At 40.8% G+C, this 21,855-nt stretch overlaps 1 protein-coding gene across 4 annotated transcripts in view; it reads left to right on the top strand.

Annotated features, from left to right (window-relative positions):
• Positions 1 to 21,855, top strand: part of GHR (growth hormone receptor) — a 209,302-nt gene that overhangs the window by 174,404 nt on the left and 13,043 nt on the right. For all 4 annotated transcript variants that reach the window (XM_084629150.1, XM_084629148.1, XM_084629151.1 and 1 more), the window contains 3 exons: positions 11,110 to 11,239; positions 14,974 to 15,134; positions 15,905 to 16,083. In XM_084629150.1, coding sequence (XP_084485276.1) covers positions 11,110 to 11,239; positions 14,974 to 15,134; positions 15,905 to 16,083 — 470 coding nt within the window. The remainder of the gene's footprint in view (positions 1 to 11,109; positions 11,240 to 14,973; positions 15,135 to 15,904; positions 16,084 to 21,855) is intronic.

Consider the following 21,855-nt stretch of genomic DNA (forward strand, 5'->3'; position numbering starts at 1 on the left):
TGGGTGTGGATGGTAGTCCATGGGGACAAGTGGGCATGATTTGTTTTATAGGCTATGCCCACATGCCACAAAGTTCACCAGTGGCTGCTGCTCTGTGTACCACCTACCACATTCAAGTGCAATAAGAAATAAAAATTTAAAAATAGGACAGTATGTTAGCACAAGTTGCACAAATGTTGAAAGCCCTGACTGGTTATATTGGTTCTGCTGAGTTCCTCTTCCTAAAGGTAACTTACATTGGAAGGGAAAATGACATTTATTATTATTTTTATAGCACTCAATGTTTATTTAAATACTAAATGGAAGAAAATAGAGTAGGGCTTGTGATACTGACTGATTTAATTAATTAATTTGCCATACTTTTTGTATTCAACATGGAGTATTTATCTTTTGAATAAATGTGTTATTTCTCTTCATAATGAATGATATGCAGATTTATTTTCCCCCATACACTTTTTTATACTAAGTGATAACATCAGTATAGTGCAGAATTCTTACATTTTCAAATCATTAGAATATAGGACAGTTAATCCCTAACTAAAAATTCAGGTCCTCAGCAGGCAACTGATTCCAGGAAAATAATCTTACCAATAAATAAATATGTAACCATAACACAGTATGTTAAATAATAAAGAAAAGTGGAGATAGTGAGGGCAATACATTTTTTAGACAAGTTCTGTTAGTGCAGCTACAGATTAGAGGGAGCCCTGTCCAGAAAAAAGTTGTGGCAATGAAGTTCTGCTGAGGAAAAGGGGTGGACATTATAACTTAAAGGATATCATGAAGGCATATAAAACTCTACAGCCAAAATACTTAATGCTCGGCCTACTAACCTTCTGTCCTCTTCTAGAAAGGTACTTGTGCTGGGGTGGGACGACTTCACTGTAGCAAAGAGTGCATATTCATTCCTATGGCTGCACATAAATATGCTCAAAATTACCAAATACCATGGTGATGATCACACTGTAAAAGAGGACATGTCCCCAAATCACTCAGGTCCTGCACGGCATGATATGTCATTGAGGCATGGGATCAGGTCCTTGTTGTCTAGTGCCTATGTCCCCTGAAAGAGCTGCCCCATGTTTACGCAGATGATTTCACAGGAAGCAGCAGCTAGTCTGACTGTCAGCACACAGTAATGCTACTTTGCTGCATTTACCTTCCTGTCAAGGTTCCTCCCCCACTCTGAACTCGAGGGTACAGATGTGGGGACCTGCATGAAAAACCTCCTAAGCTTATCTTTACCAGCTTAGGTCAAAACTTCCTCAAGGTACAAAATATTCCACCCGTTGTCCTTGGACTGGCCGCTACCACCACCAAACTAATACTGGTTACTGGGGAAGAGCTGTTTGGACGCGTCCTTCCCCCCAAAATACTTCCCAAAACCTTGCACCCCACTTCCTGGACAAGGTTTGGTAAAAAGCCTCACCAATTTGCCTAGGTGACTACGGACCCAGACCCTTGGATCTTAAGAACAATGAACAATCCTCCCAACACTTGCACCCCCCCTTTCCTGGGAAATGTTGGATAAAAAGCCTCACCAATTTGCATAGGTGACCACAGACCCAAACCCTTGGATCTGAGAGCAATGAAAAAGCATTCCGTTTCTTACAAGAAGACTTTTAATAAAAATAGAAGTAAATAGAAATAAAGAAATCCCCCCTGTAAAATCAGGATGGTAGATATCTTACAGGGTAACTAGATTAAAAAACATAGAGAACCCCTCTAGGCAAAACCTTAAGTTACAAAAAAGATACACAGACAGAAATAGTTATTCTATTCAGCACAATCCTTTTCTCAGCCATTTAAAGAAATCATAATCTAACACATACCTAGCTAGATTACTTACTAAAAGTTCTAAGACTCCATTCCTGGTCTATCCCCGACAAAGACCAGCATATAGACAGACACAGACCCTTTGTTTCTCTCCCTCCTCCCAGCTTTTGAAAGTATCTTGTCTCCTCATTGGTCATTTTGGTCAGGTGCCAGCGAGGTTACCTTTAGCTTCTTAACCCTTTACAGGTGAGAGGAGCTTTCCCCTGGCCAGGAGGGATTTCAAAGGGGTTTACCCTTCCCTTTATATTTATGACAGTTCCTCTGTGTCTCAACAGTGCTGAGGGCCTGAATTTGACCCATAAACAAGCATTCAGGGTAACAATTTTAGACTGCAAGTCTCATACTTGAAAGGGAAACATCACAGAGGAGCCATTTAGGCCATGATCCATGAAGGTAAAAATGTGCTTAATGGTAAAAGAAAAACAATTTAGAGTGAGGTTGTCAGGTCAGAGGAAAGATCCCCTTCTCCCTCCTGGGCATAACGTTAAACATAAAATCCAAGAGTATTTAGTCTTGGTTTTTCTGAGACCTGTTTTCTGTTCATGGAGGTCTTACAAATGGGCATTTTGGAGTAGACACAGAATTTATAGCAATTACGCTCTTCCAGGAGCATTGCTTGCTGTTGAAGAGCGTAGTCAATCATGTGTGGTATTCATTTACCACCTACGCTGCACTCTCCTTATTTATCCTTCTGATGAGAGTACAGCTCTAACCACATCCTACTGAAAACATCATCCTAATGTTGATTGACTACACTAATTGTGTGCAATACATAAATGTACTGCTAGTTTTTTTCACAAGAAAGGATTCCATTTTAGATAATAAAAAGGCACAAGCATCTGTTTCCCCATCACTCCCCGAAACATAATTGCAAGCTGAGTCACTCAGATAAATTGGGAAATAATTGGAAACTTATTAGTTACCCTTATTGTTTTGTAAATGAGAGAAGTACAAACTCTTGCTGTACTTACTAATGCAGTCAATTGTGCCAGTGGTGTTTATGTCTGCAGGCTGGTTTTCTAAGGGACAAATCCTAACTGATCTTCTGAGGCCACTGGAGGATACTGTTTGCCTACCCTGAGTGGTGTGGTTCCTCTGCACACTGAGGGGAAAGGCAGGGAGAGATTTGGAGAGAATATGTCACAGGGTCCAGCTCCCTAGGGGTGCCTCCACATCCCTGCTCTGTGGGGCTTTCTGTTGGGCCAAGGGTATGGGAATGATTGCCCAAGGGCAGCAGGTGCTCAGTAGCTGCTGTATTTGCTGCAGAGTGGCTCCCACTAATCTAACTCAAGCCTGATCTACACCTAAAATGTAGGTCAACCTAGGTACGTCACACCCCTGAAAGAGATAGTTCAGCCAACCTGAGTCCTGTTACAGAAACCACTAGTTTGACAGAAGACTTCTTCCGATGACCCAGTTACCACTTTTTGAGGGGCTGGATTAAGTACAGAGACGGAAAACCCCTTCTGTCTCTGTAGCAAGTCTCTACACTCCAATGCTACAGCTGCAGCACCATAGCTGTGCTGCTGTACCATCTGTAGTGTAGACATATCCTTAGACAGTAGATTCTTTCCGCCCTGCTACTTGGGCTCTGTGCAGGTGGATGAGTTATGGGTAAGCAGTACATTTGTCTGATTTTAAGCTGGACAGTCCTGTTTTTCTCTGGTTTGTCCTCTGTCCGGTACTTATGTAAAACCGGGCGTGGTTTTGTCTGGTATCACCCATGGAGGAAGCCATTTTATAGAGTGTACAGTTCTACTCCTGCCAGCATGACCTTGCACACTCGGTGCATGCAAGTTCACAACAGCAGGAGCGGGGCGGCATGCTCTGCCAAATGGTGTCCTCTGTGCAGTGTGACCTCCCATGCACCATGTGTGAGGTCACATTGGCAGGGAAAACTGAGGACTCATGTCCTGTGTTCTGGGCACGGGAGGATTTGGCCCTAAGAGAGGAAATGATTGTCCATTACTGCCTCATTTCCCACTATTAAGTTCCTGTATAGGATTTTTTTTTCTTAGTCTCTTTTTCCTTTATTCTGCTTTTCCTGGTGAGGGTCGCAGCGGCAGCATGGAGAGTAGGGAGGACCACACCTCCCTTTCTTTCACAAAAGGTTCCAGCTCCTCCTGGGGCATTCCCAGGCCAGCTGGGAGATATAATCCCTCCAGCGTGTCCTGGGTCAGCCTCCTCCCAGTGGGATGTGCCTGGTAGAGTTCCAAAGGAAACCTCCCAGGGGGCATCCTTATCAGGTGCCTGAACCACCTCAGCTGGCTCCTCTGTATCAATAGAGGTTTTTTTCTTTTTAACTTAATTAGACTATATTGAGAAAGTATTAAAAATCCCTTTGACAACCTAGAGAGTTGAAACCAACAATATTTGTTGATAATTTACGTAATCCTACTACAACATTTAGAGAATACTTGTTACTCAAGCAAACTGATCTGTGCTTCATCATCGCCAAGGCAAATCCCAAAGGGAAGTAACCTCCATGTAGATTGAGTTCAACCTGGATTGATCTCAAGCTGGGTTCTTAAGGTGATCTAGCTGGATATTCAGTTTGTCCTTCATTGGAGATTTTATTACATCACTGAAGCTTTTTTGCCATGTGATTGCCAGCCACATGTTTACTAAGGAATGCTGCTAAGCATCATAATTCATTGGTCTTCCATCCTAATAACATGTCCATACTAAAAAAGTTCCCGAAACTGAACTAGTGCTGATGGAGGTGGTTTCTGGATTCAGCTACAAATATCCTCATTGCTGATTGTGTCCTGCCATTTAATATCGAGCAGCAAATAAAGACAATGAGAACTTGTAGCTGATCTGTTGATTGTATATTAATTAAAGTGATTACTTAAGAATTTCCCATTAACAGTCTGAGATTTGGTAGGTTCTTGTTCAAAAATCAGGCTGAGTATATTAAAATTATTGTTCAGTTGGGAACCCCAATGTGCAGGGGTAAACCCTCTGTATTTGTAACAGTTTTATTAACACAGTTAGCAAAGTTACAAACACTCCTACACAACAAGGTAGGTAGAGATAACACAGAATGTGCCATGTATCTGAGCATCTGTATACTCACACCATCCCTTGCAAAAAGAACCAAAATATTCGTCGTCCTCATCATCATCAGTGGTTGTCATTGTGGCATCTCCCAAGAGTTACGGCTCCCAGAGAACACAAGCTAGGAGACAACTTTTATAATGTGTTACACTGATGCTACTATGCCTAATGCATAAGGCTACTTTTATGTCATGGAGGTCGTGGAAGTCATGGAATCCGTGACTTCCAGAGACCTCTGTGACATTCTCTGCTTCAGCCCCAGGGGCTGCAGGACTCTGGAGCTAGCAGCCCAGCGGGATCATGGCAGGGTTCTGGGGACAGCAGCAACAGGGGCCCCTCGACAAGGTTCTAGCGACAGGTGACAAATTCCTGAGGGGGCCCTCCTCAGGGTTTCAGTGACGGGCGACAGCCTCACAAAGGGGGTGTGGGACGCCTCAGGCAAGCGGCTGGGGGTGTCCTGTTTTCTCCTTGGGAAATATGGTCACCCTGCAGCTTCCAGCTGCCGTGGGCAGAAGAGGAACTCCACAGCTCCCAGCCACCACAGTGGCAGGGGAAACCATAGAGCCGCAGCAGCAAAAGTCACAGACAGGTCACAAGCAATAAACAGAAATTCACGGAAGCAGTGACCTGTCTGTGACTTTTGCTGCTGCGGCTTCCATGAATTTTTGTTTATTGCTTTTGACCTTTCCATGACTTTTACTAAAAATAACCATGACAAAATCTTAGCCTTACTAATGCATAATCAATAGGGATTTCATTCCCTTTTCCTTATTTGTATTTCCTCACCTTACTAATGTTCGGGTGCTCTTCTCCCATAGGCTAATTGGCTGGTTTATTACCGCAAGTTTATTAGCATGTATGTCAATTCGTTACCTTGGTATTCTTGTGGTGGGACATCTGCTGATATTCCTAACTTAAAATATGCCAAACTGGTATAAATTAGCATCTTGTGGTTACCTGTCAACAGTTTAGTCATTACAGCACTCTGTCTTGTGATAGCTTATGATCCAAGGTTACTCCTGGTTAACTGCACGTGTAAGGCTTTGGGCCTTATGCCTTGTTTAGATAAACTGTTATCTTACAGGCCTGAGGTGTGTAGGGCTCATTGCTTTACTGCCTTAACTTATTCATATGTCTTACCTGGCAAATAACTATACCTATAGGCTACAAATTGAAAACTTCAATCCACTGCTCTTCAGTGTTCCTCAGCACCCACATTATACTGCCATACTATAGAGTTGGTCTAACTCTGTTTCTGTATATCTGCAGCTATGTAGTAGCCAAGAGCTTCTGTGCCACTGAGGCAAAAATGACCAATGAAACCTTGTAAAAAGGCCATTCTGATATCCTAAGTGTTGGCAGCAAATTGGTGCTGGGAATGTTCTCCTCTTCGGCCCTTTCCTCCAACCATCTTAGGCCTTGTCTACACTACACAATTAAGTCGGCCTAAGTTAAGTCAATGTACAGCCACCGCAGTAATTACTGTAGTGGTTCATGTCCACACTACGCCCTCTCTGTAGGTGGTGTGAATCCTCACCAGGAGTGCTTCCATTGATTTAACTGTGTGGGGCATTGTGAGGCACTGGCAGCTGGAGCCCCACCCTGGGACCTATAGCCCAAGCTGTCAGCCCCCTCAGGGCTCACAGCCAGAGCGTCCCCCACTCCACCCTGGGACTCACAGCCCACTGTCAACGTAAGCAATGAAGTGATCGCCCTAACTACACTGACCTAAGCACTACGCCTCTCACAGAGATTTATAAGGTCGTGTAGTAAGTGATTTACAGGAGCAGGAGGAGCAACGTTGTAGTGTAGACACTTACAGAGTTAGGTCAACGTAAGCTGCCTTACATCGACCTAACTCTGTGGTGTAGACCAAGCCTCAGCAATAAAACCTTTAATTTTTCAGATACAGGAACATTCTACTTTCTTTCTTCCAGGCATTGTCATGCAAAGGGATCTCTTCCATTGCTGATTTACATTCATGAAAAAAGTTCTTCCATTTCCCAAATGGAGGAGGGGAGTTGACCCAGAACCTTACTGCTATCCATTCATGCAAGGGTTCTACCTGGAGCCTAGTTAGTGATAAACTAGAAAGTGGCCTACTTTGCTAGTGTTATTGTATCTGTTTACCACATCTGGAGAGAAAATTCCAGTTTCCCCATATTTGGTGCTTATTAGTTTATTAGCACAAGGCTGTGTATATTTGAAGTTGCCTTTATTGATAGCCAGCGCTGTTCATTTCTCTGTGTATCTTGAAAGAGTCACTGAGTTAGAATCTCAGAACATGTTCTCTTGATATCCAGCATAGTAGACATCATCCTACTTCCATTAAAATAAACACCAAACTGATTGACCTTACTGGATAGGGGTAAGTTCAGATTGAGCATTCAGTTTCATTATATGAACTCCCAACTACAATAAATAGTCTCTCAGCTCCTAATGTCTATTTCCCACTTAGTTGTTTCCTTTACTTTCTCCTCCATATTTCTCCATTAAGCTCCCCTAATTCTACGTTGTGATCAATTTGAGAATTTCTTAAATGAAAGTAGTACTTCCTGTTGCATAAAATATCTTTTCCTAAGGCCACTTTATTTTTTAGAACATGTTGTCCATCGTTTCTTATGTGTGTGTTCTGTTTTTGATTTGTTCTGCATTATCACTTGTCTTTGTAATTTATAAAAACCTTTTAAATAGACAACCAGAAGTTTTTTGTTTTTAAGAGAGAATATGGCCTTCTGCATCTGTTATGGTCAGGTAGCTTGATTCTGTATATCATTTGCATCATTACATTACATTACGTTTTCATCTACCAGAACCCTGTATTAAATAAAGAAGAGCTTTTTAATCTCATCTAGTTCAGAAACATCTGCTTTCTTTTGTAATCAAAGTATTTGCTTGTTCATCAGATCTGCCGTAGGAGAAACTAAACTAGGAAATGCTAGGGATTTTATCCATCTCCCATTGGATGTGAATGGGAGTTTAGCCATTGAATTTACTGGGTACAGGATAAAGCCCTCTCTTAGTGTTCAGTACATAAGGCTTGTTGGCTGAAACCCAGGCTAAGAATTTATACTTTTGATTTTTACTTTTTTTTGGAGCAGTAGTTAGGTTAGGGGGTGGAGATCAGTTTGTTCCCTACCTGCCTCTAATACATCACTACACAAATATATTAACATAACAAATCCATGGCCACTTGAAATTTCATGGTGAAAGTGGGGAAAGACCTTGGATCCTGTTGCTCAAAAAACACAGGACCCTGACACTTGAGCTAAAGGATAATCTCCTCTCTGTGTTAGCAGTTTAGGACCTGTGACAAACAACTGAATAGTTTTGATCCCATCTAGTAGGGAACATGCTTTTGTGCTCACTTCTCTCCTCTATGGCTGTGAGACCTGGACACCATACAAATGGCATATCAAACAGCTTCAAACTTCAAACAGCTTCAAACATATCAAACTTCCATATGCAGTCTCTGCACACCAGCATGGGCATCCGTTGGCAGAACAAAATTACCAACCTGGAGCTTCTCCAAAAGTCAAATGCCATAAGCATCGAGGCCAGGCTAATTAAAGCCCAACTATGCTGGGTTGGACATGTCATTAGGATTCCTGAAGATCGACTTCCCATAAAAATTTTCTATGGAGAATTGGCACAAGGTCATCGGAATCAAGGCCGTCCCAGAAAGCGCTACAAGGACAGCATCCACTTTGGTACAATAAAACCAGATGATCTTGAGAAGGCTACATTAAATAGATTAGCAGGGCAACCCACAACACTCAGAGCTTCTCAAGCCTTTGAAGAGGACATAAATAACTGATTGTTAGTTGCAAGGGAAAAGCGTCATGCTACTGTTGTAGTTACCAAGATGCTCACCAATGACTGTCAGTTTATTACAAGAAGAAATTGAGAGTTTCAGATTGAAAGACAAAGTTTATCCCAGCACTCTTTGAAGGGGGAATGAACAGTAGACCTGCCTTCACAATCCTTCAGTGCAAGGATCCACACAGTGCCCTTGATCCAGAGCAGTATACCATCATTGTTATCAAAGTAATATTAGCACACTGGTGTCAGTGGGAGTTCTGCCATGAATCAAGCTGTAAGTGGCCTACTTTTGGATGTACCACATTTCATTTACAGACTGAAATTTACAGACTTAATGAAATTTAGGCTTCAGTATTCTGTCAGGGCTCAGTCCTTTGTGGATTGATTTCCCTCTATTTTAATTTACATAGCTTTTTGTTTAAAGGGCTGGCTACACATACTGTTTCCATTAGTCTGTAGTTACAGTAATATACTGTTTTTGAGTGGCTAAACCATATTTGCGGTTGAAACTGAGCTATATGGGAAAGAACATCAAGCTAGATAATCACAAGAGATAGGTGACATGCTTGCATTTTCAATTATTTCCATAAAATGCACTGGTTTTGCTACTGTATTGGAGCAGCTACTTCCAACTGAGCCAGAGCTCAGACCATAGCTAATATGTGGTCATAACAAAATAAACAGCAGGATCTGAAGAGTTTGTTTGGCTTTTGTATCATGACTATAGTAGTTGTACATTGTGCTGATCCCCAAGGCAGAGACTAGGAATTTTTTACCAGATGGGCTTGGTTATAATGGAAGCCACAGAGTCACTGGAGCGTTCCCTACTTCATAATACCTTCTGCTGTTGGGCCTGAATATTTAGCAAGTTTGAGATTACTAAGTAGTCTAATATCCATTAAAGTGCACAGAGTGAACATTTTTGCTGACTGCATCTTTTATACTTTAGCTGATATGGTCAAGTAGGAAAACAAGAATACACACTCAGTGTTTTGTTTTGCTATTTTAGTCTGTTTTAAATCTCATCTTGAGAGATTCCCAGATTAATGTCTTTAACCTTTACCTTCAGTAGCCTAAACCTGCTCACTTTGTCTAAATTAATTTAGCTATTGTGTATCTCATTTTGGTACAGTATGTTCAGGAGACAGAGCTCATGCAGGGCTCTGTTACATGTTGATAACTGTTTTTTAGTGGGAAGTAAAGTAGACTTGCTCAAAGAGTGCCAAGCATTATGTAAGTCAAGTTCACAACCTTTCCTGTGATCACTAAGACTTGCTCTTGTGGAGCCTGGAAACTTGACACAGCGGCTAGAAGCGATCAGCTAGAAAAATCCGTATTACAAACGTTGGCACTGATTGTAAAAAACAAAGTCATAAATTACAAATCAGGAAACTGAGCACATATGTATTGTAGGGAAATCTCTTTCATGCCTAAAAACTCTTGAGGCCGTTGAAGGATCAACTTATTCAAAAATAGTCTTGAAATAAACATAAACAAATAAAATAAATAAAAATAAAGTTAGGAGATGAAAGAGGTTGCTTTTGTAAGTTATTACTCCACTCAGCCCTGTCGTGTATATGCATTACTATAATCTCTATTTCCATGATCACAGATAGAACTGAGTGAATAATTTATTTTTCTGGTTCACTGGTTGAACCAAAAATAAAAAACAAATAAAATTATTGTATTAGAAGCAAACCTGAATTGTTTTTAGTTTTTTCTCACCAGACCAAAAAACAAGAAAACAAATATTTGTTTAGGTCAAAAGGATTTACTATTCCTTGAAAATATTTCATCTTGCTTTAGTGACTGTTGTTACCACATTCCTATTTCATCTTGCTTTAGTGGCTGTTGTTACCTACCCTATTCAGTGTCCAGGCTGGATAGTAAATCAGGCAGGGTTGTGTAGTGAATGAGGCTCACTGGATGCAAGTAGGAGAGTCTGGGGGTAATATCCAGGCCTCATTGACGTTAATAACAAAAGTCCCATTGACTTCAAGGGGACAGAATTTCACCCTGGATCTTATTTCAAACACTCTGTAGTTTGACCGTGTTGGATCAGAGCTTTCGATTTGGCCCATTATCAGGATCTGCATCACTTGCAAAATGTTTGTGACATTATGTTTGGATGGTGAACACCCTCACAATATAAGGGGTGTTTGGATCTGAAGTTGTGTTCTGCTCACACTCTAGTGTGTATCTTGCTGTGTGTACAAACAGTTGGGGGGCAAAGTCATCCATGTTTATCGGTAACAATAATAGCAATATGCTGTGGGGTTTTTTTATCTCAAGATGGTGATTGTTAAGGTGGTGCCCAGGATTTCAGCACGGTATTTGTCTGGTTTTACATGTTTGTTTCATTTCTTTCTTTTTCTTCCCATTTTTCATTAGTTATTTTGGGACGGCCACAAATCATCAAGTGCAGATCACCTGAACAGGAAACATTTTCATGTCATTGGACAGATAGGGATTTTTACAACCTCACTACTCCAGGAACAGTACAACTGTTGTATATGAGAAGGTAAAGAGAGTATGCAATTTGAAATGCCTAACAGTCACTCATTAAAATGCCTAACAGTCACTCATTAAAATGCAAAGCAGTTCATTTCATATCATGAAAAAAGGCTAAGAAGGCACAGTTTAAGTAAATGTTTTTGAAACCAAAGATGTCTGTTATTTGTCAGGTATAATGCAATGACTAATATGGATTGGGAAAGAATGGGTTAAACACCGAAGGAAACATTCTTAGTAGAAATAGGCCCAAGGTGCAGAATCTGGAATTTGAACACCCCACAGTTTGGGGAAGAGGTTTAGGATATGGGGTTTTCGTTTGTTCCCCTATGAACCTAACAGACAGCTTTGAAACTAAAGCCACGTTTTTGAACCTTACCAAGTTTGAGTTGTGTTCACATCTGGGGGTCTGCTTCAGGCCCATCTAAAATTCTGGTTCAAGCTTTAGTAGAAGCTTCCTAAATCAACTGTTAGTTTGAACTCCTTTGAATCCTAAATGCTCAGGGATGCCACTATTCCATCTAATGTAAATGATTATCAGATAATTGTGATATCTCTGTGTGTGTCCAACTGTAAAGCGTGAGCTATAAAGACTAAGTAGGTTCCATTTAATAACTCAATATAACAATTCCACACAAATTGGACATATCACACATTTTATCTTCTTACTGGAAACAAGAATGATGTAATAAAAAATTGAACTAAATGGCAAAAGAGGTCATTAGGATATGTTGTTATACACATTTGCATTTAATGCCACTTATTGTATGTTCATAGATTAGAAGGCAACACTGAGTTCACCTAATTTGACCTCCTGTATCGCATAGGTCATAGATTTCATGCAGTAACTCCTGCATCAAGTCCATAACTTCTGGTTGAGCTAGAGCATATCTTTTAGAAAGATAACCAATCTAAATTTAAGACTTCAAGTGACAGGGAATGTTGTAGCAGTGCCATTTGATTATTACATAATCATTGGGCTACTAGGTGATTGATAGAATTGCTAATCATGAATTTTCTTGCCTTTAAGTTTCTGACCACATTCTTATAATGTAATTCAGGGTACTAGAAGTTTTGCCTAATGCCTGCTTAAGGACTCAAAAAGAAAAGGAGTACTTGTGGCACCTTAGAGACTAACCAATTTATTTGAGCATAAGCTTTAGCTCACGAAAGCTTATGCTCAAATAAATTGGTTAGTCTCTAAGGTGCCACGAGTACTCCTTTTCTTTTTGCAAATAAAGACTAACACGGCTGCTACTCTGAAACCTGCTTAAAGACTGTGCATATGGAGATATGTTCTCTTCTTGGTACATGTGCATAGCTTCCATCTCTGCTGGTGGGCATTGCAGTATGTTTGTATGGAAAGATAGCATATTCTAAATTATTTCTGGGTAGAGGGTTATTATTTTAAGCTACGGGTGGCCAAACTTTGCAATATCAAGGGCCTCAGTGCCTACTTGCCAGGAGCCCAAGGGCTTTGCTTAATTTTCATGTTAAAAAATAGCACACATTCACAGTATTTGCTTGTACTTGTATCTTTCTTGATACCTGAATACAACTTGCTTGTTGTTTTTCACCAGCAACAAAAGCCTATAGCTGATTACTTTTGTCCTAACCCTACTGTTTCTGGGAAAGGACAGATGTGGGCCACATTTTAGTTTTTCATATAACATATAACCTAAGGCTGCATTTTGGGTAACCGCATGCCAGTCTGTTTCAGCTCCCATTACAGCCTGAATTGCAATCAAATGGAGAAAAGATTAATTAGAAGTATTTCTGTGATATAGTGGTCTGTCAGTTTCTAGCGCACATATACCCTGTTTTCAAGTATTACAAGCTACATGAACAGAGAAACCGATTATAATTTTTCCAACAAACATCAGACTATTAAAGACTGTTTTCCACAATATATTTTCTGTTTTGTGAAGAAAGAAATGTATCTTCACATCTCTTGACAATGAAGTTAAAGACATCAGTGAGTGCAATTAAAATAAATGTCTTTAACCATGTCTCTGGCTTTGTTTTACATTTCAGGTGGGCATAATCTTCCTCTAAAAAGTTTCATTGAGCAGCGTAATTTGTTAAAATTATGAACTTCTGCAGAGTTCTCATCCAGCATAAAAGGCAAAGGAACAACTGTTTTATTTTTCTCCTCAAATTCTGTTAGCTGTTCCAGTGGCTTTATCCAGTGATAAACTTCCTTTATCAACTTTACTCAGGTGAAATGAAACTGATTTCAGATACTGACTATTAAGGGCTCTCCAGCAAACCACTGCAGAAATTCTATCACCTTCCACACATGCAAAAATCTAGAGGGAAGCTCATCATCATCCTGGGCTGTGCAAAGTGTTGGAACCCCCTTACCCCCATGAAAGAGTCTGTGCAGGGCGTCTCCCTACCACACAAAGACCTGGCATTAGGTTGGCTCTACACCAGCTCAAACAGAAGCCCCTGGTGCAGGAGATTTGCCAGGCCACCCTAGGTATAGTCATGGCATCCTTATGCCCTAGCCATTCTCAAGTGCACCTTGAAGTCAGGAAAAAAGTTAGGGAAGTCTTCAGGACTGCTGTGACCAAGTGACGCCTGGCATCCCTATAAATGGAGAGGTGCAAGCTGTCTCCTACTGTTCCCTACACCTATCTCAGCAGGCAGAAGGAAGAATCAGGAGGCCCAGTGTTTGTACAGTTTTGTTCTGATTTTTAAATTTGCCATTTAGTCTTTTACAACCAGTGACAGGGCAGGCTCCTTTCCCATGCTGGGGTCCCTCACAAACAATCTTGGACACCTCTTGCTTGTCAAGACCTCTGAGTTTTATTAATATTACCACCACCAAGTCCCCATCACAGTCCCTGTGCAGCACATATAACTACATCTAACTAATTATCCCTAACTCGTGCGATAACTTGCTCCTTAGCTCACCAAACCCCAGCTTCTCTTCCTCCATCAGGACTTTCTGGGTGGAGCTAATTATTGTTTAAGTGATCAGAGTGCTGGATCAGCTACTGGGTCTCAGTATTCTATCACACCACTACTTTAAACTGCCTTGTTTCCTCACACTGGTTTCAACAATTCAAATCTGATTCTTTCCCAGTGCATGATGCATCAGAAATGTAGAGGCATCCATTCTTCCCTCAGAAAATCCAAAACAGCTTCACTGTATACCTATAAATATATGTAATGGTTCGGGGGACAAGCTCTTGTTAGTCTGAGTCTTTTCATTTTGTTTTAACTGAAGACTTTTGCCATTTTTCTTTGAAAATCCTGGCGTTATTCAGACCTGCCATATGAAAACGAAGCTAGAGAAATATCATTGCCCCTTTGCCTGACTTGTTAGCCAATATTTGGAGTCTGCTGGATGGTTTCTGTTAGGAGGAGAAGCCGGCCAGTGTTTTGGGTGATGGCTTCTACTGTTTCATCTTTCACTACACAAAGGAACATTTAATTGTTCCTTCCACTTAGCTTGAATGAAGGGTGCTTGGTACACACACCAATTTTACCCAGGCCTGTGATTGATAGCAGATGTTTAATACCTTCCAGCATAACAATATAATCTAACAGCCTGTTTTGGAATTTCACCAAAGTCCATAAAAATAGCCACATGATCATATACATATGGCTTCGGGTGGCTTTGGGTAATTTATTATAAAACATGATCAATACGGACATGATTCCTCATTTCCATTTCTATACTAGCTGTGACTTGCCACTAGCCACCTTGTAATATGTGTTTTGTTGTAATTCTAGGAATGATGAAGAATGGAAAGAATGTCCCGATTATGTAACTGCTGGAGAAAACAGCTGTTATTTCAACACATCGTACACCTCTATTTGGATAACTTATTGTGTTAAGCTTATCAATAAAGATGAAGTGTTAGATGAAAAATGCTTCAGTGTTGATGAAATAGGTACATTTCCATTATATATTTTACACTGCTTTATTTTTATAATATGATACGTATAATCAAATACATTGGCTTGGTTACTATGATTTCTTTTCATTAATTTGGGAGTTTTATATATTTAAATTCACACTGTGGTAAAGAATAATCTTTTAAAAGTAGATGGTATAAAGCTTGAAAGTACAACCTAGGAAAATGTTCCAATAGAGGGGAAAACTCCCATGGATTTCAATTCGTTTGGTATAGGGGAGGTTGTTTTTGTTTTTTCCTTTTCTTTTCTTTTAAATGCACAGTTCAGCACAGATTAGCTTTAAAATATAATATAAATCCATGAAATATTATGAGCAAAATGTTGTTAGTTAGGAGTTCAGGGAAAGTTTTGGGCCCAGAGTTTCAAAATTCTAAAACATACATATCTGGTTTTCCTAAATTCCTATGTAATCTTAGGGTGAAATCCTAACCCTATTAAAGCTAGCAGAAGTTTTGCCATTGACATTAATGAGGCCAGGATTTTATCCTTAAAGTCAGCAGGAGTTTTTTCAGCATCAGGGCTGTGTGATGGGCCCTCTGAGATTTAGGTGCAAAATGTCTGACTCAAATGAAAATATAACACCTGTTATCAAATCTTCAGTAATTTTTATATTAATTTGTAGGTTGAGACTGGAATTACTGTATGTGTGGTTCAAATACTTCTTTAATCATGAACAGTGTTGAGCAAGAATAGTGATTTCAGACTGAAAACTGTTTTATTTCCAACACGCTGTTTAAATAAACAGTACAACCTGATCCTCCTGTCGGTCTCAACTGGACTCTACTGAACACCAGCCTGACCGGGATCCATGCAGACATCCAAGTGAGATGGGATCCACCACCATCAGCCGACGTTCAGAAGGGATGGATTACGCTGGAGTATGAGCTGCAGTACAAAGAAGTAAATGAGACGAAATGGAGGGAGGTATGAAGGAAACATTTATATATAAAAAATTGTAATATACTAAGAACTCATTTGTGCCTGGTTCTGGAAGGAATCTCTCCCATTTGTGCCTCCTTGGGGCAACTAGTGCGTGCTCCCTTTTGTGTAGAACAGGCAATGCTTCTTACTAGCAGTAGCCACCTGAAAGGAGGCAGGGTGATGGTAGGCCTTTGACCTGCTTGCAGTCTACACTGTGCAGCGTAACTAGCAAGGCATGGAGGAGAACGTGTGCTGCACTAGTTGCAAGGGTAATGATTGGGTGCCTCTGCATTGTGCATTCTCCAGAATTCTTCCTTGAAGCTCCAGATGCAGCATACTCCCTCCCTGGTGTGGACAGTGATTCAGTAGCCACAATCTGGCCCTAAAGCATTTATGCTGCTAATATGAAAGAAAGGAAATAAATAAAATGAGATAACATACCCTAAGCCTTTAACAAACAATATAAATATTTCTCTACAGCCTGTAGGCAGGCCAACTTTGGTTGTGATCTTGTAAGATCTCATAAGTGAAGTACTATTGGGCTTGGTCAGCACTTGAATGGGAGATCTCCAAAGAAAACCCAGATAATATTGGGGGTGTAGCAGGTTTCGCTCTTCTCTCTAAGGCTGTGCTAAATTGCACAATCTTTTGTTGGAAGTCCTGCCTTTAAGATAAGACATAAAACCAAGCTCCTGATCACTTGTGTGGTTGGTAAACATTTTGGGCCATGTTTCACAAGAGTGTTTAATCCTGATATTATGGCCAAATTCTAATTTGACAAGTTACTTTTTTTGTCTACTTAGAGAAATTAACCTGCACTTTTCCTCCTCAGTCCTGCTGAGTGGAGTTGTCAGTGCAGGATGGCTGCTGATTCCTCCCCCAAAAGTAGTTATATCTTAGTGATGGATGAAGTGGTAATAGGCTCACGTGATAATAATAAAAGACTTTGAGATCCTTGTGGATAAATGTAAAGTAAGATTATTATCAGTGATCTCAAATTTTCCTGTAATAAAATAATCTTCTGTTAGTTTCCTAAATTTTAGCTGTTTTACAAAAAAAAAGTTATTCTGTTATATCTGTTGTTTTTATTTTTTGGCACAACAATATTAGTTTGATGCCAGGATATCAGATTTTCAGGTTAGTCTGTGAAATTTCTGGGTTTTATACATTTTGGTTAACCCTTTAAAATTGCTTACATTTTAAATGTACGTCTGAATGCAATTCTGTGGAAAATTCTTGTAATTATGCATTGATTTAAAAGAGCATTTGTAATACTTTTAGTATTCATTTTATGTTTTCTTTTATTTCCATTGCACATTTTGAATCATGAAAATGGAATTTTGCATCCTTACCATCTGCCTCCTTTTCCATTTGGCAAATGCCCTTTGTTTAAAATGGAACTTAATCACTTGGGCTTTTTTCTAAGATACTATCAAATTAAAATGAATATTTTTTAAAAAATCTGATCTTTTCTGTCACAAACAATATCGTAGCTTTTTGAAACTCAAAGAAATTTGAATCAGACTTTTCTTGCATTTTTCTCATTTCGGAAAGTGAAAATGTAATAGTTTTCACTTCATTTTATAATCAGTATCTGCTAAGTTTTAAGTTCAAATTCTCATGCATTAGCACAATGTTGCAATGTTACATTTCAAAGACTTTAGAAGACTTGTTAAAAATTTACAAGGAATTATATAGTTTTCAAAAAATGAAATATTAACTATTGTCACTTGGTTTTATAAACAGTTATTTTTATTACATTTTTATTTTGGACCAAAATATACCTTGCATTATCCCTTTAAGAACAACTTAAAGATCACCTGCAAGGTTTTTGAGGAAGATTTTCAAATACATGGCAATTTAGGTGCCTAACTACTATTTGTGCCTTGGAAAATTTTTCCTTCTTTGTTTTTTTCTAAAGACCTCTAGATGTTAGTATATATATTTTTAATTTTCCCCAATACATGTTAAAAAAACTATTTGATTTGTCTTTTATATGCCCTTGAAGTCTTCTGTTTGGACACATGCCTTTTTAGCTTCAAACTGCATGCGTTACTCCATTTTCAGTGAATAGTAGCATCAGAAGCCCAAAGAACATGTTAATCACTGTCTATAAAACTGTAATCTGAGCTGCTTCTGTTCTGAGTTATTTGCCTTCCAATATTATCTGTGTTGGGAGGCTGTAATGTAGTGGCTTCAAACAAGACTATGTAGCAATATATATAGTGCTTAGCATGCAAATATAAGTGATGTCAACAGGGGAGGAGCTTACATCTCTCTTGCTGATTTTTTTGGTATGGGGCAGGTGACAGACACTAGTTTTACAAAATCGTGAAAAGGGGGGGTTAAATTAAAGCAGAAGGACCATGAGTCTCATAAGCTAAAAAGGTCTTTACTTTAGAGACCTTATCTGTGCTGCTGTCACATCAGGCAGTCCAGTTCCTCCACTGATTACGGTCCCTTGCTAGTTGTAGTGCTTCTTCCCCGCTGACACCAGTACATTCTATGTCCTCTGCCACTGTCTTCTGCCCAGTTCTTCCTTGGCCTTCCCCGCTTTCTCTTTCCTCCGTTGGGTACCCAATGCAGTGCTTGCTTAGCATGCCTCCCCTCTTCCCTACAGCGTACATGGCCCAAACACCTGAGCCTGCTTTCTTTGATATTCACTCACATGTCCTGCTCTGTTGGCTCCCTTGCTTTCACATTTGTTGTTTTGTTTTTCCATGTCCTTTATACTCTCTCCCTCAGCCAGCTGTGGTAGGCAGCCTCCTATCACTTTTTGTTAACCACAGTCATCAGCCAAGTCTCTTCATGTAGAGTAGCATGCTTAGTACAATTGCATGGTATGATCCAGAGGAGGGCAAACTACAGCCTACGGGCCACATCCGGCCCATGGGACCGTCCTCCCGGCCCTTGAGCTCCCAGCCGGGGAGGCTAGCCCCTGGCCCCCACCCCTGCTGTCCCCACTCCCCTGCAGCTACACCACCACGTGGCATGGCTTCCAGTCCTGCCGCTCTGAGCGGCATGGTAAGGGGGCAGGGAGCAGTGGGGTTGGATAAGGGGCAGGAGGTTTTGGGGGGCAGTCAGGGGACATGGAGCAAGGGGCAGTTGGATGGGGTGGAGGTTCAGGGTGGGGGCAGTCAGGGGATGGGGAACAGGGGGGGTGGTTTGATAGGCGTGGGAGTCCCGGGGGGCCTGTCAGGGGGTGGGCGGTGTGAATAGGGGTCGGGGCAGTCAGGGGACAGGGAGCGGGGGTGTTGGATGGGGGCGTGGTGGGGGTCACCCTTTATTTTTTGGCAATGTCATGGTAATGCCATCTTTCCAGTCTTGTGGCACTTGTTTTTTCACCCATATTTTATTAGTTTTCTTAGCTCCTCGGTCAGAATTTCACCTCTCACTTTAGTATCTCTGCTTGCATTCTTGTGGCACCTTAGAGACTAACCAATTTATTTGAGCATAAGCTTTCTTGAGCTACAGCTCACTTCATCGGATGCATACTGTGGAAAGTGTAGAAGATCTTTTTATAAACACAAAGCATGAAAAAATACCTCCCCCCATCCCACTTTCCCACTGGCAATTGCCCATCTGAAGTGACCACTCTCCTTACAATGTGTATGATAATCAAAGTGGGCCATTTCCAGCACAAATCCAGGGTTTAACAAGAACGTCGGGGGGGGGGGGGCGGTAGGAAAAAACAAGGTGAAATAGGTTATCTTACATAATGACTTAGCCACTCCCAGTCTCTATTCAAGCTTAAGTTAATTGTATCCAATTTGCAAATGAATTCCAATTCAACAGTCTCTCGCTGGAGTCTGGTTCTGAAGTTTTTTTGTTGTAATATTGCAACTTTCATGTCTGTAATTGCGTGACCAGAGCGATTGAAGTGTTCTCTGACTGGTTTATGAATGTTATAATTCTTGACATCTGATTTGTGTCCATTTATTCTTTTACGTAGAGACTGTCCAGTTTGACCAATGTACATGGCAGAGGGGCATTGCTGGAACATGATGGCATATATCACATTGGTGGATGTGCAGGTGAACGAGCCTCTGATAGTGTGACTGATGTTATTAGGCCCTGTGATGGTGTCCCCTGAATAGATATGTGGGCACAGTTGGCAACGGGCTTTGTTGCAAGAATAGGTTCCTAGGTTAGTGGTTCTGTTATGTGGTATGTGGTTGCTGGTGAGTATTTGCTTCAGGTTGCGGGGCTGTCTGAAGGCAAGGACTGGCCTGTCTCCCAAGATTTGTGAGAGTGTTGGGTCATCCTTCAGGATAGGTTGTAGATCCTTAATAATGCGTTGGAGGGGTTTTAGTTGGGGGCTGAAGATGACGGCTAGTGGCGTTCTGTTGTTTTCTTTGTTAGGCCTGTCCTGTAATAGGTGACTTCTGGGAACTCTTCTGGCTCTATCAATCTGTTTCTTCACTTCCGCAGGTGGGTATTGTAGTTGTAAGAATGCTTGATAGAGATCTTGTAGGTGTTTTTCTCTGTCTGAGGGGTTGGAGCAAATGCGGGTGTACTACACTTTCCACAGTATGCATCCGATGAAGTGAGCTGTAGCTCACGAAAGCTTATGCTCAAATAAATTGGTTGGTCTCTAAGGTGCCACAAATACTCCTTTTCTTTTTGCGAATACAGACTAACACAGCTGTTACTCTGAAACCTGCTTGTATTCTGTCAGCACTTTCCCCTGTTTAAGGCCTTTCTTTGATAGCAACTTTAATTTCATCGGGCATTGTTGGTCCCTCTTCTGTTTCTAGCTTAGCATTGGTATTTCTCATGAACCTGTGCATGATCGTCAGCTCTGGACAATTTAATATGGAATGGAAATATTCTTTCTATTGTCTAGCTTCTGTCCATGATTGTCCCTGATGGTCTGGTTCTTCCTGAGAGGTTTTCATTGTTCTTTAGAGTTGCTTGAAGTCTGCACCCTGTAGTGCTACTTATGCCTCTGCAGCCTTCTGAATCCTGGCATTTCCATCTTGCCTGAATGTATTTATTTCTTTGTCTTCTACTCTATATCTTGCATCCACTTCTAAAAGTTCTGCCTGCATCTTGCACTGTTCCTTTTTTGCCTTCAAAGCTTCCTGCTCCTCAATCAGTTCCCTTGTTCCAGATGTAATGGATGATTCTTTCTTCTGCCCTCTTCGGAGGCCCACTACTACCCGTGCTGTCTCGACTGCCTTCTTGCAGTTCCACCATTTGCTTTCCAGACTTTTATCAGCCTAGTCCTAGAAAACACTGGATCAGTTGCTACAAGCAATCTGGAATCTGCTGTGTGTTTCTATCTTTGAACTTAGGATGCCCATCTCTTAGCTATACACACATCATCTACCTGGTTGACAGACATGTTGTCTGGTGATCTCCATGTGAACCTGGGAATCCTCTTTTGCTGGAAAAGACCGCCTCCTATCATTAGGGTGTTTGTGCCACAGAGATTCAAAAGCCATTCACCATTATCAGTTAGGATGCCTTCTGCTGCTATGCTCATGACTCCTTCGCAGCCAGTAGAGTTGTTGCCAATTTGTGCATTTAAGCCATCTATCATTAACTTGATACCATGATCAAGAATAAAGGCCAGAGTAGTGATTAGCAATGGAAGGTAAAACAAAAGAAGTGACTCTTGAAAGGTGTGAAGAAGGAGAGTAAAGCTGCATGGCACAAAGAATAAGGCAGGACATTGCAAGCATGCAGTGGCAACAAATTGTAAAAGTCCAGAGTCTTCCGTAGGCCGCTCTGTACAGAAAACTGGAGCAAACAATATAATCCTTGACTTGT

The sequence above is a fragment of the Lepidochelys olivacea genome (assembly GCF_965140295.1).
Source record: "Lepidochelys olivacea isolate rLepOli2 genome assembly, chromosome: 5".
Classification (NCBI taxonomy): Eukaryota; Metazoa; Chordata; order Testudines; family Cheloniidae; genus Lepidochelys; species Lepidochelys olivacea.